General features: G+C 37.1%; 2 protein-coding genes across 4 annotated transcripts in view; both read right to left on the bottom strand.

Moving 5' to 3' along the window:
- The window catches only part of LOC581085 (protogenin B), a 46,139-nt gene extending 33,734 nt beyond the window's left edge, over positions 1-12,405 (bottom strand). The window contains exons 1-2 of the mRNA XM_030972948.1: positions 12,150-12,405; positions 3,709-3,984 (exon numbers count right to left, since the gene is read on the bottom strand). Coding sequence (XP_030828808.1) covers positions 3,709-3,984; positions 12,150-12,216 — 343 coding nt within the window. The 5' untranslated portion in view covers positions 12,217-12,405. The remainder of the gene's footprint in view (positions 1-3,708; positions 3,985-12,149) is intronic.
- Positions 12,406-15,673: 3,268 nt separating this feature from the next.
- Positions 15,674-22,690, bottom strand: part of LOC581024 (colorectal mutant cancer protein) — a 64,540-nt gene continuing 57,523 nt past the window's right edge. For all 3 annotated transcript variants that reach the window (XM_011679181.2, XM_030973451.1, XM_030973453.1), the window contains 2 exons: positions 22,172-22,274; positions 15,674-19,064 (listed from right to left, as the gene is read on the bottom strand). In XM_011679181.2, coding sequence (XP_011677483.1) covers positions 18,981-19,064; positions 22,172-22,274 — 187 coding nt within the window. In that variant the 3' untranslated portion in view covers positions 15,674-18,980. The remainder of the gene's footprint in view (positions 19,065-22,171; positions 22,275-22,690) is intronic.

Here is a 22,690-nt window from a genome sequence, read left to right as displayed (position 1 = left end):
TAACATTCTTGTTTTTTCCTTATATAAATGAAAGTTGAGCTAACATTAAGCATCATCGAGATGGCGCATACCAGCTCCATAGCCTAATGATGAGGTTCTACCTCTGCATGAAAAAAAAAAACAATTTTCAACAATCTCTGCGTTCTGGACCAGTGTTTTCATGCCACTGCATTTTGCTAAGCTACCTACAGTAAGTATGAAAGTGAAGACATTTTTATGTCATGCATCATTGAAATCCTTTCAAATCTACATGTACTAACAAAATATGAACCCTATCAAAGTGATTTTCCAGTGTTTTTGAAGAGAAAAAAAATAAAATAAAAATTATCAAGATCATGGTCACTTTTTGAACTTATCTGAACATTTCCCTGGCAATGTACATGTACATGGGACCAAGTGCTGTTTTTTTAATATCAATGGTATTCACTCATACACTGGACCAGACAGGCATTAAATGCTTTGCCTCATCACAATGTAGAGGTCAGATAAACAGCATACCTTGAAACAAAACAAGTGATATGAATAGGGGGGTTTTCCCTATCGTTTTCCTATGTATTGATTTGGGACCTTGAGTCTTAAGTACAAGATAACAAGTGTATCCAGGGGTGCATTTATTGAACAAATTTTTGGCTAGAATCAGGTTTCTCAAACATCTTTCAGGCAAATTTAGAAGGTGATAAACGCAAAGTCTTTTTTAAAGGTCTTTAGATATGGGCATATCTAAAGACGCAAAAAGGTCTGTTTTGAATGTGACATACAGCCAGAATCACATTTCTGAGAGATGATAAACGCAAAGCTGTTTTGTACCCAACATACAAATCGGACCTCCCAGGTTCATTTCCGGTTCGGAGGCTAGCGCGCCATTTGTTGTGTCATGTTGTTGTACAAGCGTGTGTGTGAAGTTGACCTCCGAGAAACTGTCTGCTTCCCGGGTCAAACAGCGCAGAGCAGCTGTGCAGTGACAAGGCCTTTATTGTGAATCGTGAAGAGACAATAAACGCGACATCCCGCAAATCACGATCATATAGTGGGGTTCGATAGTGGGGTACCATGTACATATCTAGTGGCAATACCCAATAAAAGCACCCCAGATCCGCTTGAAAGCCTTGAATCAACCTGATTTGTACAATGTATATATTCCCTTGGATTTCATGGATTCCCTTGGATTTCATGGATGTCCTTATGGTTAGAACCTGTAACTGTAGCTCTATTCCTGTTACTTCCTCTGTTGTACACAATAGTAAGTGTAAAATCTCCCCTTGATTCCAAGAGATAACTTGCCCCCAGACAATGTTTGCAGCTGCAATCAAATTCCTACTAACAGTCTTTATGGTCAAGCATTGAGAGTTAAAAAGAGGGCAGAGTTCCGGTTAAGATGAATAATAAGCTGTGAGCTTTCTCATTCTGTTGATGTCAATCATACTCAAAAATGCTCATGAAAATACCGATATAAACAAGACAAATGTGACTGTGTCTTCTAGATGCCTCTGCCCTAAATTCAGTATAGGAAATGGATAGAATTATTTGGGACATATCACAATGAAAACAAACAGCCTATAATCAAACGTCAACTAACAACTAGTGTGTTTGAGTTCATTGATCTTCATTCTCCTTTGCATTAATCCATTATGTTACTTGCCAGAATTGTTTCATTCATACATACGAGCCCCAACCCCCCCCCCCCTACCCCCAAAGAAAAAAAGAAGATACAATCATCACAAAAGAGCTATTGACAATTTACTCGCAAAAAAATGGGTAGATCAATGCATTTACGCACACATACAAGTAGTAGAGGTTATACACCTCTGCAGTTGTACCTGTACATACTTCAATCCTTTTGCATAATCCAAAAAGCCTTGGGTTACTATTATAGTCCCTGGTGATTCTGAGAATAGGTTCAAGAGGATTTGCCACACTGAGCTACATGTAAGTTGTGTTTTGTGACTGCAGTTTATTTACACACACAAAAAAAAAATCTATAGGCCTGTCTTCACTAGCTCGAGATTGCCAAATATCCTGCTATTTGAACTATCCCGATCGCAAACTATCCAGCTAATTTGCGACTTCATTAGCCCGAAGTTGCAATTAGCGGGATATTTGGTCGGGATTATCATCCCAAGATATCTTGGGATAGTTCGCAAAATATACCACTATTTGGCAAAATATCCCACTATTTGGCAAAATATCCCACTATTTGGCAAAATATCCAGCTATTTGTCTGGTGCGTCTTCACCAGACCGAAGACTCACCCTCACGCTGAGCAAAATATCTCGAGCTAAATTCTCAAGGTCGAGTTTCAAGTTTCGAAGTCGAATCTCGAGCTGATGAAGACGCGATTTGTGACTTCGGGATTATTTCCCAAATCAGAAATAGCGGGCTATTTGGCAATCTCGAGATGATAAAGATGCGCCTAATGTGACACAAGCATGCACAATCGTTTTGCATAAAGGTAATTAGAAAAGCCTTGGGTTACTATTACAGTCCCTGGCGATTCTGAGAATTTGCCATACGGAGCTACTTTGTATTGTAAATGCAGTTTATTTACTACACCTCATAAAATTCATATTGCAAAAAAAAGCATGCTGTACTAATGACTCTGCTGGAGAAGTGTGTCAAGGTTTAGCATGCATAACAGCCACATAAAAGAGAAGGTTCATTTGAAATTTGAAAAAAAAAGGTAAATTATACCTCTACAGATTACTGCGAACCTTGAAGATGAAGACCAGTTATTGTCATGCGATTGCATTGTGAAAGTATTACAGTCCTTGGCGATTATGAGAATTTGCCATACGGAGCTACTTTGTTTTGTAAATGCAGTTTATTTACTACACCTCATAAAATTCATAATGCAAAAAAAGCATGCTGAACTAATGACTCTGCTGGAGAAGTGTGTCAAGGTTTAGCATGCATAACAGCCACATTAAAGAGAAGGTTCATTTGAAATTTGAAATAAAAAGGTAAATTATACCTCTACAGATTACTGCGAACCTTGAAGATAAAGACCAGTTAATGTCATGCGATTGCATTGTGAAAGAAACGTTGTGGAATCGATCAGAAAAGGTTGATCATCTAGCATATATAAGTATTGGTGTGTACTGCAAGGTTCTGGAATCATCACAATGATAAGAAATTAGGCCCAGTCTTGGTAAAGTTACAAGCACTGTACACAGAAAGATGTATATGGGACTACGCGACACGTGTGCAATATCTATCAGGTCCAAATAGATATAATAATTTACCAAATACAGGTATATCAATTAGTAGGCGGTTTCTATGCAAAAGCATGTATTAGTCAAAACATATTCTTTCACATGATTGGTAATAAGAGTTTCCATTTCATTTTTTGAGAGTGGGGCGTTTCCAAAACTCTTTACCTTTAAGAAAATAAGTACTTTTTAAAGGGATATTTGAGTTCTTGTTTAAGACCGCAAATGCCTTCAAAATGCATGGTTATTGCTCTTATTCTTATTTAAGACATTTCTAGTGCCCTTTTAGAATCTTAATTGCTATGAAGGTAATTTAGACCCCCAAAAGGGGGAAATTTAAATTAAATATGAACCAACAATTCAGCTCCACTTCCAAAAAATACAAAGACCATTAACTAATTATTATAATTAATTAATAATAACAATACATGGACGGCTGGTTGTGCGTATTAGGTATAAAATTTAGTAGAATACGGAGTAAAAGATCTAGTCGTATACTTACGTGTGAGAGACACTGTCGCATTTCTCGAGCAAAGTGCACCCACTTGGTTGCGAGCACAGCACTGGTAGATACCCGTTGTGGTCTGGTCCACAGCTCCGATGCTTAAAGAACCATTCAACACTCTCCATCTGGGAGACTGATAGAGATGCTCCTCGTTGTGCTTCCAATAATAGCTGATTGGCTCTAACCCTGCTGCTTCACACTGGAGTAGAAGCGACGTATTCAAAGGTACTACCCCATCCCGAGGTTCAGCCAAGAAGGAAAGGTCCGAAAAGCCTGGAAAAAAAACCAAAGAGAATATTTAAATACCATGTTAGCACAAATTCCTTTAATATTAAAAAAAAATTGAACAAAACACCACCATCAACAACAGTAACAATAAAAGTAACTGCAGGCTCTGCAATTATCATTACCACAGCATTGCCAGGTGCCCATTCAATACATACAGGTCAAATGGGGGTATAAAACTACATGTATGTCCAATGATGCCCAGAGCAAGTATGTACAGATTAAACTCAGGAACTGGTGTACGAGAGTCAAGAGCAAACTTCTAAAATTAAAGGGGTGTGTAGCTTGGTAAATACTGGTTAGCGCCATCTATGTCTTCTTTTGGACAACTGCACGTAAACAAATGGACTTGATTAATGGTAGTCAGTGACTTAATCCCTACATGGTCAATGTGCACTTGCGTTTGCGAAACAGACTGAAGTTCTCCTCACGTTTCGGTTTCGCGTATGTTGCATGCACGTGATTGCTGCGGTTGTGTCGTCCGTAGTCGTATTATACCCAATTGGCCCTGAGTCAGGCCACGAAAAGATATATAGTTTCGTCATGCTACACTCCCTTTAATATAATCTAGAGTGATAATTGCCCTTTCTTATCAAAGAAATGGATCAATATTAAAGTAACAAACAGCATTAACCTAAAAAAACACCCAACATACTTCAACCTCAACAAACTTAGTTATCTTTGGACAAAAAGGAACTATTGCCACTACTTGTGGACCATTTTCACTTTTTCCTCAAGGGAAGTTCAATTTGGGTAAGTCCATGGGGTTGGGGCAAAAAATATGATGACATTCATGTAACGTTTAAACAAGATCTTCTTCTACATATGGAAGATTAAATCAAGATTTGTATGCAATAAATATATACCGTGGTGCCCTGCCAGCTTTGTTTAATACATGCAGGTATGCATTTCTTTTATTTATTACTAGCATTACATGGGCATCACATTGATAACATTTCATATACTTTGAGTCTATAATATTGATTCAACATGAAGCTAGAGTACTTGTAAACATAGATGGCTGTGCTATCCATGCTAAAATCAATTTGAGCAAACATTGTTGTGGTTGATAAGAGACATAGTTTCTAACTTCTTGTATGTCACAAAAATTACCCTAACCCCATGAAACCACCCATATATAAATATTTAATGTTCACAGTAAAATGGTTAACTATTTCAAGGGGTGGAAGATGCAACTGTTCAATTCAACAATGCATAAAAACTATCCTCTGACTTTATAATATGTAATATAAAAATACATGTTATGTGAAAGAATCATTATCTACTTTGTGATAACTGCTGTAAACTGGTACCAAATTAGAAATCTCCATGAACTTTGACGTTGTAACTACAAAATGTAGTTAGTGCAACCTCCCATGGTAACATGCATTTGTGCCATGCTTAAATTTGGTACAGGCGACCGACCCTCCCTCCCTCCCTCTTCTCCTCCTCCTCCTGTTTCTCTCTCCTCCTCATCCTCCTTCTCCTTCAGGTAATGTTCTATTTTAGTGGCTACAGGGACATAGTATCTGGAGAGTATGAATGGTGTCCATTTACTGCACCGTACGGTTTATATAAATAAATATATCTGATTGGGTGGTCTGACTGGGCGCTAACAACGTACTCTGACAATGACCTATAAACTTTTGCTACATGTAGGAATAAACCTGCGCTTTCCTACCCAATTTCTGATAAAGAAGTCCCATCTATACAATTTTATGTATCATAACCCTTTCATACACCCCAAAGAGCACATACATACAGTAGGAGCATTAAATAGGACCTCATATATAAAGCTCTCATCATCATCATCATATGGCGAAAATAATCTGAAGGACGATGAAAAACTCCATTAAATTTAACAACACTGCATTATTGAAGTGGTGTTACTGTGCTCATGAAGTCATGATACCCACATTTTTCAGCAAATGCTAAGTTTATGAATGCAATAACGGGGGCCTAGCATCATCCCACCCCGATATCGGTCAAATGACATTTGCTTTCCCACACAGGGGCCTAGACCAGGAACTTGGCTGCCCAGCATTCCACCACAGATCCCTTGCAATGTAGCATGCAATGTAGCATGCAATGCAGTATTTCTGAATGGGTGCTCGTAACAATAATGCTCCTACAGTATTATGCACTTTTTGATGAGTTTTTGAACACGGTTATTATTGCTTGATGCACATTATTTTGGTGAGCATAATAGGAGCATGGGTTTCTGGAAGGGGTATTGGACATCTTATGAGTGAATCTAGGAAATGAATACAATTTGCCATGTTTCCTCAGTGTACTCATCACGTGTTTACATTGGACAATTCAGCAGTATATACTTCTTTTGGAATAGTCTAGTTGTCACATCACTCAGAATAGGACAACTATTCAATGGTGTGACTTAAACTGCAATTTCTGAAATATTTTTAGAGATATTCCATTTCTAGTTGGCATTGGCAAAAACTAAGCTTGTACTTCTGTCAGGATTCATCATTCACCAGACACTACCGGTATGCAAAAGGGCATCCTTTTCTGCATAGCAAGCTTTGGGGAAAATAAGGTTCTTTTCTCTTCTTGTTCTCTTTTTTTCCTGGGGGGGGGGGGGGGGGGGTCTTTGAGTTCTCTCTCTCTCTCTCTCTCTCTCTCTCTCAATTGCATGCCACATAAAGAATGGGCAGTATTGCTAAATACACATGTATGTAGAAGCTTACCTTTAAAAAGAAAAGTGCTTCAAAACATTGATCCTATGACATCAGATAAATAAACAATTGGACATCATAGTCTTTTCAATAATAATAATAATAGTAATACATTGAAATGCAAGTTGAACTCATTTAACTTGAACAAAAAAATATCTTTTTAAAAATGAACTAATATCAATTCATATTGTAATATTTTACGATGCAGTGCAATCTATGACTAGAGAGCACTCAAAAGTGAGACCCACCTGCTGCAAATCTTCATACACCTACACTATATTCTATAATGTGTACTGCATTACACTACACAAACATGTAGCTTTCAATTTCCATAGGAAAGAACACACAGAGTCAGGGGAAAATATCACTGTATAACTGTAGAAAACCTGTGGATTTACAATTCTACATCAGGAAAACAACATTTCTTGCCTCATAAGGTGAAATGTATTTTTGTTTTGGTGCATTTTGTCTGTCCTTCTACCAGACATCTCATGCCTTCTGCATGTAATCAGGCGCAAGGCATGGGCCCCATTCTAGCTCTCCCTGGAGTGTCTCCTTGAGTTCAAAAGTCATCCAGCATGACCTCCTCAGTGCATACAAACACAAAAACAGCATCAAGGAATCACTTGAGCACAAATCCATTGTATATGCATGTGATATAAATATACCTACTGAGGAAGGTACTATTGTACATGTATGCCACATGTATATTCTATGACATGATTTATATTTCTTGTAAATGAACTTGACAAAATCTTTTTATGACTACTCCATATTTAAAGTACAAACATAAGAGGCATTCACATTGCAGGCAAAAAGCATTTGTTTTTCTATTTAAAGGTACTATGTCCCTTTTGCAGCCAACCTCAAATGCTGTAGAACTTTGCAGGAATTATGAATATGTCATGTATGTCCTATTTGTGAAATTTAAACGTTAGCAGAGTCCTCATATTCAAATTATGCAAGGAAAACCGTTTACTTGCTAGACTTCACTGTCAGACACTATTGAATGACTGACTGGCTTTTTTTCTTCTTTGGTAATAACATACATGAAAAGAGTTGTAAAGGGTACATGAGTATTTGTCTACATCAATAACCCACTTCTTGTGATGGCCAAGATTAAACTGATTGAATCTTTGCGCAGCATAAAACATATGACCATTCGGTACAATTGTCTGAATATCAAGACTATTACTTTTGGGCTCTATAGCCCTAAAGTCGATTAACTAATAGTCGTTATTTTCCCACTTGAAGACATTTTCAAGCCCCACCTTTTTTAGGGTAGTTCTAAATTAGTATTATCTTTCAAATGCAGTTGGAATTTAACTTTTTCATTTGTTTGGCCTGCAAATGGGACATAGTCCCTTTAACATCTGACGTTTTGTAGCAATTTAATAAATCAACACATGTACATGTATGCATTACTGTGTACCTTGGCTCAGGTCGATATACTCCCATTTGACACTATTTTCATCCATGTTTGGTGTTGTTTAAAGCTAAAAATCATGCCTCTAAATGTCAAAATCTGGTGTAAAAGTATAACTATAAGGTCCGAGTCATAACAGATTTTGCAGAACCTGGGTTTAACTTGAAAATTTGGGGCAGAGACAGGAGTATAGTTGTAGTTCTCTGGGATACGTAATTTTTTCGGAAGAAAATTGAATAATTTACAGTGACAGCTACTAGTTGTTTTTGTTTATAGGGAGAAAGCAAGCTTTGTGATACCTTTAACATGCAGAAACCTAATGTGCACAACAGTGTAATGAGGTACCCGAGTACACACCCAGGCTTACAAGCGAATATTCGGACGCCATGTTTTTTTATAATTTTTTGGAATTTTTTGGAATTTAAAGAAAAAAACATTTTGCCACCACCATACAAACCACTGGAGCAGTATCCCAGGCCGAAAACGCATGCAATTTTACCTCGAGTTGCAGTTGAAGGCGCCGATTTAATAATAATAATAGCAGTAAACAATGCTGTTTTAAAAACCAAAGATGGCAGAATAATCCATTTTCCTCCAAGTCCAAACAGAAATCCAGACAATTGGTCTCAGTTTCTGAGTGGTGAGTTTGACAGTGCTTGAGTTGGGAAACATTTTTACCGACGGCACCATGCCAGCGGCCGCCGCTCACCCAGGCACGGGTAAGCGTCGGCCTGTACAGATTTTTTTTTTTTTTGCAGCCGAATATTCGGGTACGATTTCTCGTACCCGAGTAGTTGTCAACCATGCAGGTACTCGAGCATTCGACTACTCGTCGCAGCCCTAATCAACACATAGCATATACAATACCAAAATGTTGATCAGACAACTAAAACTAAAATATACTGTAGGCCTTATAGGCGTTAATTGTCAAAATATCCACAAAATAATGGATGACCCAACATATTTTGATGAAAGAAAATAAATGAAAGTACTTGGAACAACATGGATATGGATGTATCCAGCCAAGCTCAGGGAGGGAGTCAAGTTTAGCATGCTTGATGTTCGTGGATACACAGTCATACATGCAGAGGAAGGTCCAAATTGATCGGATCAATAAGATTAAAGTTTTAAACCCACTAAAATACCACATTAGAATTCAAGAGACTGCAACACAACAAAATCACTGTAAAACAATACTTTATATTTCAGAAGCTCGATATTGAATTCCAGCTAGCCATCATTTTCCTGCAGGCAGCAGTAGACTGTAGATGGCAGCAGAGAGGAAAAATTCGCCGGCTGCGCCATCTAGTCTACTGCAAGAAAATGTCTCGTATCGAAATGGTGGCTAGCTGAACTCGAGATTGAATGAGCATAGTTCCTCATATGTCATTGTTTTTGTGAGGTATTATTAAAATCTGTAGTATTGTTTGTCAAAGCAAAGTTTTGTTTAACAGTAATTTCGTTGTGGTGTAGTCTTGAAGACTTTTGTGGTATTTTTTGTTGAAGTAAAGCTTATCGATCTGATCGATCGGTGTAGGGTGTAGCCCTGTATCCACACTCATCAGGCATGATAAACTTCACTTCAAGCTTTCAAGTTTGTTTTAGAATGTATTAGGGCTGCGACATGTAGTCGAATGCTCGAGTACCCGCACGGTTGACAACTACTCGGGTACGAGAAATCGTACCCGAATATTCGGCCGCAAAAAAAAAAATAAAAATAAAAAATCTGTCCAGGCCGACGCTTACCCGTGCCTGGGTGAGCGGCGGCCACTGGCATGGTGCCGTCGGTAAAAATGTTTCCTAACTCAAGCACTGTCAAACTCACCACTCAGAAACTGGGACCAAATGTCTGGATTTCTGTTTGGACTTGGAGGAAAATGGATTATTTTGCCATCTTTGGTTTAAAAAAAAACAGCATTGTTTACTGCTATTATTATTATTAAATCGGCGCCTTCAACTGCAACTCGAGGTAAAATTGCATGCGTTTTCGGCGACAGACCTGGGATACTGCGCCAGTGGTACAGTGGTGGCAAACAAAAATCAACAAAAAAAAATCCCCAAAAATCCCCAAAAATTCAAAAAAATTATAAAAAAACATGGCGTCCAAATATTCGCTTGTAAGCCTGGGAGTGTACTCGGGTACCTCATTACACTGTTGTGCACAGCCTTAATCACATTCACAGCTAATGCTATACTGTCAATACCTTCCGTGACGAGTCTGAATTTGCTTTGCAACAGCGATGAGTATTGAAACTTGTAAGTAAATATCCACTTTTAAAAGAAGCAAGAGGTATAAAGTGAATCATGCGAATGATGTGAATCGACGATAGACAACACGGATGAATTGGTTTAGGAGAAGGAATCACCTTTTACCTATCAAAGACATCTTCAAATTATGATTTCAAGTGGTTGACCGGATGCCCAGAGGAGTCAATGAACATTGTAAGTTCAAATTTGAATGGCTACTTTTTCAGATTCCCCCAAAATAGGACCAATACCACTGCTTGAATTGTTTCATCCTTCCCATTGAGATTGCATGCATTCCTATGCAGTCTACGTGCTTCAAGCCTCGACACCAAAGTAAACCAAAGTAAGTAAGTAATCATGCAAAATTGTGATCCCAAAGGAGACACTCAAAAAATGAGGTGTCATATGAAAGAGCAGGTTTCCAAAGGGGTGTCATCTCGGTCAAAACGGTGATTTAAATGTTAGAAATGACGCCGCGATCGATTAGTAGTCCCAGTCATAAGGAACCAATCCATGCGCTTTTTTTTTTGCTAGCCCCAAAGGATCACAAGTTATTACAGTTTGAAAATAACGTTCCCCCCATTTTTCGGATCAGCTAAGAAGGGAGGCGTGGGCACCGCTCAGCCAAAACCCATGGGCAAGGCGCGTAGAATCTGCACATGCAATTCAGACCCCATGTGACAGCGTGAGTGTTTGTGTATTATTGGTTGCAATCGCGCTCAAATAGCGCACGCAGCTAAGCAACACACGTATGCTTGCACACGTACGCTTGCATATTGCGCAATGCTGACGTTTTGCTAAATTTAGCAAAACAAAATAACTCTGCTTGTAAGCATTTTCGTCAATTCTGACAAAAATGGGATGAATATTGCCTAGAATAGATTTTGAGGGGCTGTATCTTCTGATAGATCGGTGAGTCTTGAAATTTGAAATGTAAATTGTATTATTCTGATTCAATGTTATTTTCGATTATCCAACCTTTATAGTGAAAAACGATCCCAAAGGGAGAATTGAAAAATCAATTCAGATACCCTACACGGACGAATCACGTCCCCCAAAATAAGGATCGTTTGATTTTCGCTGCCGCTTTTTTTCTTAGACGCTCTGCAGGTGTAGGGTTCTCGATCTGCGCACTGGCGATGCGAAAATTACGCGTGATGAAATACCCCTAGTTCACCATCTACATTTATCAGTTGTCCCGCCCGTCTTCCCAAGGATTTATTGCTCATAACGATTAACGTGCACTGCAAGTCTCTGTACAAAGTCAAAGCATCACTCATCAAGGTCAAGCCTCAAGGAGCATCGATATCGCGCAATCCAATTTTGCATAACACACGGATAAGAAATAAAATCTGCAAAAATGTGAATGATCCTTATTTTTTAGAATGCGTCTGTCCACGTTTAGGAAGACGATCCTCGTTTATGCGGACGATCCTTATTCTCGGACCAGCGCCACTACCGTTTTACTAGTTTTAAGGTTTTGTTTACATCATTCTAAATCAGTTAATACTCGAGTACGAGTAGGGTCTAGATGGACAATTTTTTAATTAGCACACATTTTGATTAACCTTTTATCCCCTTCCCAATCCCAGCCCTGGCCATCTCCTCCTGAACAGCTCAGCTCAACTCAGCTCCGCTCCGCGAGCTCCGTGACCGAGCTGAGCTGCGTAAACATATTCGCGGCTACATACAGCGAGGCACACATCAACGCATGATCAAACTTGCGAAAGTTAGGTCGTAGGCTAGCGGTAGATCTAATAACTTATCCAAACAGCTAAGTGTCTTACCAAAACAGCACTGCAAACAATATATTATGGCTATTGCAAAGCACAAATCGAGGCTATGTTGTTCCATAATGATGATTTATGCAATTTTCTCCGCTTATTTTACAAGGCATGTTTCTCAAAATTCTCGTACAACGCGTGGATATACGTTCTACTCGCTCTCGATCTCGCATAGTATAGCTAGCTATGCATAGAGATCACATTAGAGGCGATATCTAGAGTGTATGACTTGAGTGCACATTCACAACATGAATTCTCGCTGCATATAATTTGAGTTGTGTGTATGTAAAAGCACACAACGCATTAACGTGCAACATACAGTCTGTGTGTATGACAATGAAGCTAGCACGAGAGGGAGCATGTCTCACAACATAAAAGCACTTTTATATCTACAGATACTTGGTAAATGGTAGGCCTACCCTGGCGCTGGCACGCTGTCGGGCCCCTGGTTTAGGGTACAAAATGATTACCCCTGGTTCATCGATCCTTTGTATACTTTTTTTTAATGACTTTTGCTTGTGCCCTTATCCTGGATTAGCCTCCGAAGCTTGAAAAAATACTCAGATTGACGTGTTTTTAGAAAGTTTTAACTTGAGCAAAACGCTTCTGATATAGAGAAAGAAAAAAAAGGGGGAAATTTAAATAAAGATCAATTCGAGATTATGAACTGCCATTTGGGTTGTACCTCCAATTAAAACAGTATAGGCTAGTCCCCGGGAATAATTAATGAGATGATAGATTGTCAAAAAGTGGGTAAAATATGTCACACTGGAAATATGCAGTAATATTATTAAAGGGCTACCCGACTGATTGCCTGCAAACTATAGGGCCTGCTATATTTTCCCCTCTTCTCAGAAATCATTATTTGAAATCCCATCGGCACTTCCGAGCCTCTGAAGAGGACTCCAGCCCAGGGGCCTCAGTTGTAGAAATACAGTAAGAGTGCGAGCCATCAGTTGTCCCAGGGATATGTGAGTTTAACTCACATATCCCTGGTTTTCCAGACACCTCCTAAACGAGGATTTGTTCCAGGGAGATAAATACACCCTAAATAAGAACTTTTTGCGTGTTTTTTCCCCGAATTGCACAAAAGTGTACTCATAAAAAAGTATTATAAAATTGTAACCCCTTGAGCATTTTGAAGTGCGACAGGGTTGACTATGTAATATAAATCAAATTGCACTTTTGATCTAAAATTCCCAATGTAAAAAATTATTTCGATAGAGAAGCAACAACATCAACCTGTACACTTCCAAATGGGTTTAATGCACAGCCATCATGTCCTTTCTTTGAAGAAAAAAAAAATGAAATTTCAAGTTTGATCGATTTTATATAAAGTAAAGGGTTTACAAAAAGTAGGCCTACAAAATGTAAAATGGGCAAAACGTAATATAAATGTATAATACTTGAGGAACACTTACAAATTTACCCTATGTCAACTTGACACCAGCCCCCAACTTCCCGACCATCGGAGTCAGGATTTAGAAAAATACCCCTAAACGCGTACAGCAGGATTTTGAAAATCCCCTTTTCTTGAAAATTGATGTTTTTTAACCCCCTTAATGTGAATATCCATCATAAAAAAATCAGGGGATTCAAATATCCAGAATTTTCTTGGGGTGGAAATAGAACCCACAGCAGGAGCTCATCCACAAAGTTTCCATATAACAAAGGGCATGTGTGCAATATTACACGCCCAAAGATATTGGATTTGAGAATTTTGTACAGGTACCCCAAAAGTGCCCTTTTTACAAGGAAAAGTGCCCCCATTTATTTGAAAAGTGCCCATTTTCCTTTGTAAGACGTGCCTCATCCCTTCTAGTAAGTGCTCCCTCTATTTTGACACATGCCCTGTTTCCGTTCCGATAAATGCCCCTTTTCCTTTTAATAAGTGCCCCCAATTATTTTTCCTTCAATGCCTCTTTTCACCTCTGATAAATACCTCTATTAACATCTGATAAGTGCCCCTTTTGCTTTACAATAAGTGTCCCTTTTCCATCAATGAGTGCCCCTTTCCCATCAATGAGTGCCCTTTTTATTTCTAGTAAGTGCCCCTTTTCAGGTTCGAGAAGTGCCATATACCACCTCTAATAAGTGCCCCCTTCACCTCTGATAATTGCCCTTATTCAGATCTGAGAGGCACATATGGTTTACTTTGACAAGTGCCCCTTTTTCTATGTAATAATTGCCCCTTCCCCTTCTGACAGTTCTTTTTCAACTACATTAAATGCCCCTTTCCCTTTCCATAAATTTTCCCTTTTCACCCCTAAAATTTTTTTTTCTTTTTTTTTTTCCATTTTTTGGACCCTCCAACAGGCCATTTATTGAAAATCAATCTCAAGATAACATATTTGAACACATGTTCCAATGAATATCATACAATATTTCATAATAAGATATACATAACGAATATCAACCATAATACTGTATATACAGAACATACATGTAGATGTAAAAAATGCCCTTATCAAAATATGATAGGTGCCCTTTTCCTTTCATCAAATGCCCCCTCCCCTTTATAAGTGTCCCTTTTCCATTCTTATGAGTGTCCTTTCTCATCTCTGTGAGTGCCTCTTTTTAAGGTGTGAGAAATGCCCCTTTTCACCTCTAATGATTACACTTTTTTCTTTGACATGTGCCCCTTTTCCATTTGAGTAAGTGACCTTTTACCTTCTGATGAGTGGCACTTTACCTTTTTAATAATTAAGAACCCCTTCCTGTTCTCTTAACTGCCCCTTTTAACCTCTGATAAGAGCCCCTGTTATTTTGAAATAAGCCCCTTTCCCTTTCTAATAAGTACCCTATTTTCTTTGAATAAGTGCCATTCTCAGAAGTGCTCTTTTTAAAAAATTTCCCTCAAAGCTTGCTCGTATTTATAATTGATATAGTAATGTTACTTATAAAAGGTCTTTTCAGTCTTTCAAGATTCATCAGGATGTAATATTTCGCACTGTCACCTCAGAAATCTTAAAAACCCATCACATCCAACTGCAAAGTATGATGTTAAGCAATATCTTGGACCATGTAAAGAGAGAAACAAATATTGATATCATCCTTAATAATGTAATCACAATCATGACAATGAAGGGATATATACCAATGTTTTAAAATGATATATGTTCGTTTTGAGGTTTCCCTTTGTAGGTGCCCCCCTCCTTCTTTTAAATACAGAAAGTGTCCTTTTTTGTTAGAGCCCCTTCCCCTCGGAAAATGAAGAAGAAGCAGCAGCATATCAAGCATCGGACATAACTTATATTTCATGCATGAACGAACCAGCAATTTGTGAGACACCAAATTATCTTCTGAATTTTTAAAGGATTTAAATACCTGTTCGCCCAGAGACAAAGAAAAATACACCCTTCTCTCTCTCCCCCTTTCAGTCCTCTGGACCTCCGTTAAACAATGTCAGTTTCCAAACATCTTGTTCTTTATTTGATGTATCTCACACCATCATTACTCCTCTCCGATATCTGTTTAAACTCATCATCTTTCTTCATCAAAGAATATAAGAACAAACAGTACAACAGTTTATTTTATAGATATGAGTATAAAATAATTTTCTCTTTTATTTTCTTTCATCATTGTCTGTTTTGCATACATTGAAGTTTTGCCACTGATAATAGTTATTTATGTATTGTAACAGTCATGCAAACAAACAACAAACAAAACAAGATACCTACATAAAACATGCAGGATAACAATATATATATATAATTTTTATGTTGATTAGCTATGTATATATTTACACATAAACAATTACATACTTAATTTAGGGTTTATAATTACATATTTCTGCTCTTACAGTAAACTAGTTTGCTCAAAGCAGATAGCTTTCAATTACAATAAATTACCATGCAATCACAAACAATGACATAAGAACTTTGCTTTGAGTCGGTTATGGTCTCTAAAAATGGAACAATGAAAGACATTTAAAATTATCAATGAGACTGAACCATGACATATCAGTCTACAAACGTGTGTTTACGAGAGAGAGTGAAAATCAACTTCAAAGTGTTTTCTACCCCTTGCACTTCTAAATGAAAACAATTAAAACAGTGTTTTCCCTTAACATGAACATTTTTACTGAACATAGACCTTTCCCAACATTTCTCTCCTATACAAATTTTAAACCAACTTTTACAAAGTATGATAATATTACCAACTTTTACAAAATATGATAATATTACAAAGTGTTGGAAGAGCAATAAATGGGTTTGTTAAAAGAAAGAAAGAAAATGAAATGCTCCTTGGCACATGGAAAAGAACACAAAAAGGCAAATTGTGCATAATGAAATGTTCAAACAATACATAAAGGTTGTAAAGTGTTGTGGTTTGATTAAAAAGAAATCAAAAATACCGAATATGAATAATGCAATGGAGAGAAAATTCAAAAATGATAACTTTATTACTACAGAATACAGTAAGTCATGAACAATAACATGCGCCCAGGACACTTGGGCGCCCAAATCTAAGTACGGAACCTCCAAATTCTGAAATGTTTAGAAACCCTTCCCCAAAATGTGGAGCCCTTGTATGAAGACTAGTCTAGGTCAAGTCATTGTGGGGGCACTGGTTTTAATAGGTAGATGAAATGAGATCAAGTTAAGTGACCAATCTCTAGTCGTCTTACTCCTTTTCCATCTCATCTCTCTCTCTCTCTCTCTTTCCTTATGCAAGTTTGGTGAAAACTGTTGTTGTTTGGGGGGGGGGGGGGGCTGGTGCCCCCAATGCGTTCACCAACACCACTGTACATCAAATGAATGTACTACTTTACAAACGATGTTGGTTTTGATGATTATGGTAAATATACAACTCGCAATTACATTCTAGCACATTGTTCAACTAAGTCAAAAACAGCATTGGAATACTGTTTGTCTAAATGTATACAAAAACAATAAAATGATACTAGATTGCCATGATTAATTCTGTTTTAGCTAAGTGTACAAAAGTAACGTCATCTTTAAATTAATCCCTCCCACACCTCACTGGCTGAAACAAACAATTTCATGGGACTTGCAAGATTTGAATTAATTTGCTTAAAATCAAGGTGACATTTGAGAAATGAAAATACATAAAATGATAATACATAAAATGCAAAAGTCAAACCATAAAGGAAACATTTTTGAATAATTGATATAAATCGAAAGCAAAGTAACGAAACTGTGACATTTGAATAAAATGTTCAGGAAGACTTCAATGTTATGGACACTTGTTATCATAGTAACAAAAAGAGAAGGAAGATGTGAGGAAAATTGGATGTCACTAAGTAAAGAGTAAAGACCATCTACATGTAAGTCTAATCAGCATTGTAACAATTTTATTTGTCATATTTGGGAGCCTCCAAACCATTCTTGATTTGATGGATTATGAAATAGATAGGGTCATAACAAAAGAAGTGCATGAATTCAGTTTTGTTCCACAATTTCTGACGCCTGCACCTGTGGGAGAAACAGGAAGTTTAACTAACAGGTTTACTTATACAACTATGGTCTTACTAAAAATCAGTACAACTTAAAGAAGAATCCCCCTCTCACAAATTAACAGTCATTATTACGAGGGATCAAAATTAAATGTTTCCATTTGTTGAAACAATAGGGAAAAGGGCAAGATCAAAGCAAGATACAGAAGTATCAGTAAACGTAATAAATATTTTTTAACGAAAGTGATCAATATCTACTGGCAGCACATCTTGGATCGTACAATCCATGCAAAATGGCCAATAGAAAGGGAAATAAGATGTAGAGTAAGAAAGCAAAGTAGAGAGGTGAAAAATGAAAGAATAGAATGAGCAAAACTGTATAGGACTATTTATCTCATATCTTTTCAAAAACTGAAAACTGAGTTATTCCAGATTATGAAAATCACAAATTTTAAATAAAAAATTAAAATAAAGACAATTTCAACATGACTTTCACATATATCTGATTAAATGAGCTTGTTCACAAATGCCTGTACTTTAAAAAAGAAAGAAATTAAAAGGCAAGGCCATAAGGCATCATGTACATTTCTTACTTTAAAATTAGCATTCAGTACTTTACATTGTTATGTAATGCAATCAAATGACTTGTTAAACAGTAAACATTATCACACATATTCTACCAATCTAGATCAATAAATGTCTGCCCCCGCCCCCCCAAACAAACAAAAAAGATGATTATAAGGGATAAGATATTTTCCTTATCATTAACATCAATCTTCCCCTATTCTAAATTAATGGAAAAGAAGGCTGGAAATTATCCAGCAAAAAAAAGAAGGTATGATTCTGTGGTTTAAAAGAGGATGCTGCCTTCCTTTGTCCATTTTTCATCTGAATAAAATGCCAGTGTCATTACAGTTTTACTTCCTTCTAACTAAAAGCATGACTGAGAGAATGAATTGGTTGGAGGAAGATTGGGAACAGTTTACTGTATAAAATCAAAGTGAAAACATAATCTTTGTTGTAATACAGCTCTTACATAATTTCTCTTTTACATACGAAACAAAATTGCATGAAATAAATAGTGATTCAAAGAAGGTTTAATCATAAGCCACGTTAACAATATAAAGTTCATCATCATCATGTCTGAATGCATTAAGAGTCTGCCAGCAAGCATCTTTTGACAGCCATTCTTTATGCATCTCTCCAACTCGGGGACGGCTCCACTTAATACGCTGAAATGAAAAATCCGCGGCTCACATAAAAGTTTTCTCCAGGCTTGGTCATAATTCCTACGATTTCTCTCCTCAAACTCCATACTGGTTTACATTTAAGAGTCTATTTCCGCTGAATGCTCCACACAGACTGCCATGGTATCTCACGAGTCTGATTAGGGTCACGGGCAGGGTCGGAGTTTCTCATAACGACGTCTCATTATGCGGCGGTCTGGAAGCATGATTCTCCTCCTCTAATAGTGCGATCCTCTGCTTCAACATTCGCACCTGGAGCAAGAAGAAAAAGACAGAGAATAAATTACTTTGGTTTTCTAAATACCATTCATTGATTCAATTCAAAATAATTATGTTTTGAATTTCATGCACGTGAAGTTGTTTCTCAGGCTTCATGAGTTGAGGCTCCTTTATAATAATTTTATACACAATTACATAGTACACTGTGTAGTTTATATTTAATTAATTGTTATTACAGTCATGCTTCTTAATAATTAGAAAGTATTCAGTGGTTTGAAAAATAAAGAGTTAAACTCGAAAGCATTTTTAACATTCATATATAGAATGCCAAGAGGTGGCCAAAAGACGCAAAACCTATGCTTACAGGTATATAATTTAATATTGTCCACAGAGAAAGAGAGAGAGAGAGAGAGAGAGACATATACCATTGCCATTTATCTCTCTAATATCTAAGCATTGACATTTTATTTAATAACAAAACAGAGCATAATGTATTTTTTGACAAGTAAATCAAATCATTAACTGGCATAAAAGCAATAAAGTATCATATAATTTCTATGTAACAAGCAAACGTACAAAAACAATTATCAAAAGAATTGACTTCTCCTGAACTCTCCATCAAATTGTCTCCTAAATGTACACAGCTTTGATTAATTCATGCTCTACAAGTTTCAATGCAGCTACTACAAGTAAACGGTCCCAAAAGTTATGTCTTAAATGCTTTGCCATCCCATCCAAATGAAATACAAATCCACAAATAATCATGATAAATTGCCACTAAGATCCCTGCCTATTACGTCTCTTATCATATAAGTTGCATGGTATAGATCTTATTATCCTGACTTCCATTTCTCATTCTTTCTATGCTAAAGGAGAATCAGACGCTACAAATCTCTCTTGTATACAGGTCAAACGGGGGCTACAATACTGGTTAATCCTAGCATTGTTGTTTGTCTACAGCGCCATTTTTTTGAAGTAGCTCTACAATTAACTCTCAGTGTGGAGCCGTTCTTTATGTTCCATTCACTATCAATTCAAGACGCCTTCTTTACATCCCAACATGAATAGAAGTAAGTATACATGCCCAACATAAAAGGCAAATAGAAATGTGGTTATATGTTTTCCAAGTTACATCCCCCTTGTTGGTAATTAAAGTGGAGAGATTAAGATGCATTTTTAATGACACTTTGAATTGTCATCTAATTCTGAATTACAATAATAAAACTCTTATGCATGTATTTTGATTAGTTCGGCAGACAGACGGCTCTATTCAATGAAACGTCCTACAAATTATACAGCACAAATCATGACAAAAGAGGAGAATTTGCAAACCCACAATGGTCCAAAAGACAAATAATCCTTATCTGGCATTAAAATAAAATATCAATAGCTGCACCAAAATTTGCAAAACAACCCTTAAAACTTACTCTTTCCCACAGTAATTTAATAGGATTTGATTAGTTTCACATTTTGTACTTTTTGTAGGCGCCACAATTATAAGCACCCAAAATAACTGATAAAATCAACCAGTGTGTAGTGACATATGAGAAATATATACATTCAGAGGCACCATCTCCAAAATACCTGAAGTAATTTCATTGTTTACAACTGTACGTCATAGCTTCACTTTCCAAAGGCACACAAAGAAACTATTCTATGCATATCCCAAGCAAATAAAAAGTTCCATAATTTTAACAAAATGGGGGGGGGGGGGGGGGGGAAGAGTTCTGAAAACTATGTTATGTTTTCCATTAGAGAACATATGGATATTGTCACAACTGACTTTAAGAAGTTAGGACAAGTAATTGGTTCAATTCTATGCAAGGCTGACTGTGAAAGTGTATGTGAGCACGAACAGCAAGTAACGATCCTATGCAATTCTAATTTGTGATGTCAATTAACATACATAGTTTACATAAAAAGCTTATTAGCTTTTAGAATACGATGGCTGATGATCTGGTCCTAAATATGCAAATCTGATTGGTTTAAAGTGAAAGATAGAATTTTGAGTTGCTAATGCCCGGCAAATAAATTCACTTACATCACGTTAATGGCCTATTCAATTTGCGTGGTATTACATGGCATCAATGTATAAGGAAAGCTTGGCCATTCAACTCTGGCAAATCAATACTATGGACTATCTATTTTCTTAATAGCATAAAGGAGTAATTGGGGATTAAACCCATTATCTCTGCATTGTGAAGTGCCCACTTATCTACAGAACAACTCTGCCTTACTGCTATTACCTAGTTCGCTTCTTTTTGGTAACACTTTCCATTGTCAATGCCTTAACCCTAAAATGCAGATTTACTCATTTTACGCTTTCGGGATACATGATGATGATTAATTTTATAGGCCGATTGCCCATAATTTTTTTTTTCAATTACTTATTATGATAGTGGGCTTTTATATCATCATTTGTTTCTTAAACTGCTGACATTAAGTTCTATGTCAATTGGCCACAGCGTAGCACACCCTGGCATAGTATGACTACATAAAATTGCAAATTTAATTCAGTATGTGTGGTACTCCAAAATATGATATCAATTAATAGGGAAGCTTGGCTATTCAATTCTGGTATCAATAGCTGGCACCAGGTTTTTGTGATAATTTACATTACAAATTACTCAGATCTTTCTGACATAGCATCAATGAATGAATGGTAACATGTGTAGAGCAATCAAACCTTTGGAAGCGAGTTACAAGAGAGTTGTGATATGGCATGTGCATCTGCTTGTATATTTGTTTGTTTTACCCGACTGCTAAGAAAGCATGTGTACGCTTGTAAGTAAGCAACCAGGGGACCATTGGCTTTAAGTCCTCTCCGAGGGACTTGGTAATGAGTATCAATACCTTATCAAAGAGCACAAGCGCATCTGCCTGGTTTTGAACCCAGGACCTCCCGGTTACGAGACCACTGCTCTACCCCTGAGCCATCGTGCCTACTCCTCCTCCTTGCTAAGACCCTTCTGCCAGTGACCATCGATGGTAGCTTTGCCATCAATGGTAACTACCATGGTAACAGGGCTTAACAGCCAATCAAAATCAAGGTTTCCATGGTAGCTACCATCAATGGTAAGTTTTGTGCAATGGGACCGGACAATGTCCACAATAGCTGGTAACCCTGGGGTATTATTTACCTGTGTATCGTGTCTCTCAACCATGGCCATCATCTGCGCTTCTAACTTCTTGAGCCTACTCTGGTGCTTCTTCTTGGCTTTCTCATACGCTGTCACCAAAGCACTGAAATCAAAAACAATATTCGGGTACCCTTAATATATCTGTAGAGTGCTTTAATAGAAACATAATTGATGTATTGAGTGCTATATAAACACAGAATTTAATCATTGCTATTATTACAGTATTTTACTCACTTCTAGATCGTAATCAAATGACTAGTTCATTAGTACAGTCACACAAGATTCATATATTTAGACTATCATAGGTTTTGTTCATTAAAAAACATGAAATATAACAAATCTAATACATTTACTTCAACAAATTTCAAGTACAGGTACGCAATGCATATTTCTTATGTCGTTGTAACTTTATAAATGCATGCTCTACCGTAATCCAGCACAATATCTAGATTACTAAAGCCCCTTTATAGAAAACGTTATTGTAAGGAGTGAAGTACAAATTTTATCAGAATGTGACCA

Source organism: Strongylocentrotus purpuratus, unplaced genomic scaffold (assembly GCF_000002235.5).
Source record: "Strongylocentrotus purpuratus isolate Spur 01 unplaced genomic scaffold, Spur_5.0 spur5_scaffold_6, whole genome shotgun sequence".
NCBI lineage: Eukaryota > Metazoa > Echinodermata > Echinoidea > Camarodonta > Strongylocentrotidae > Strongylocentrotus > Strongylocentrotus purpuratus.
Note: the sequence above shows the minus strand (reverse complement) of the source record. Positions and strands in the feature narration are given on the sequence as shown.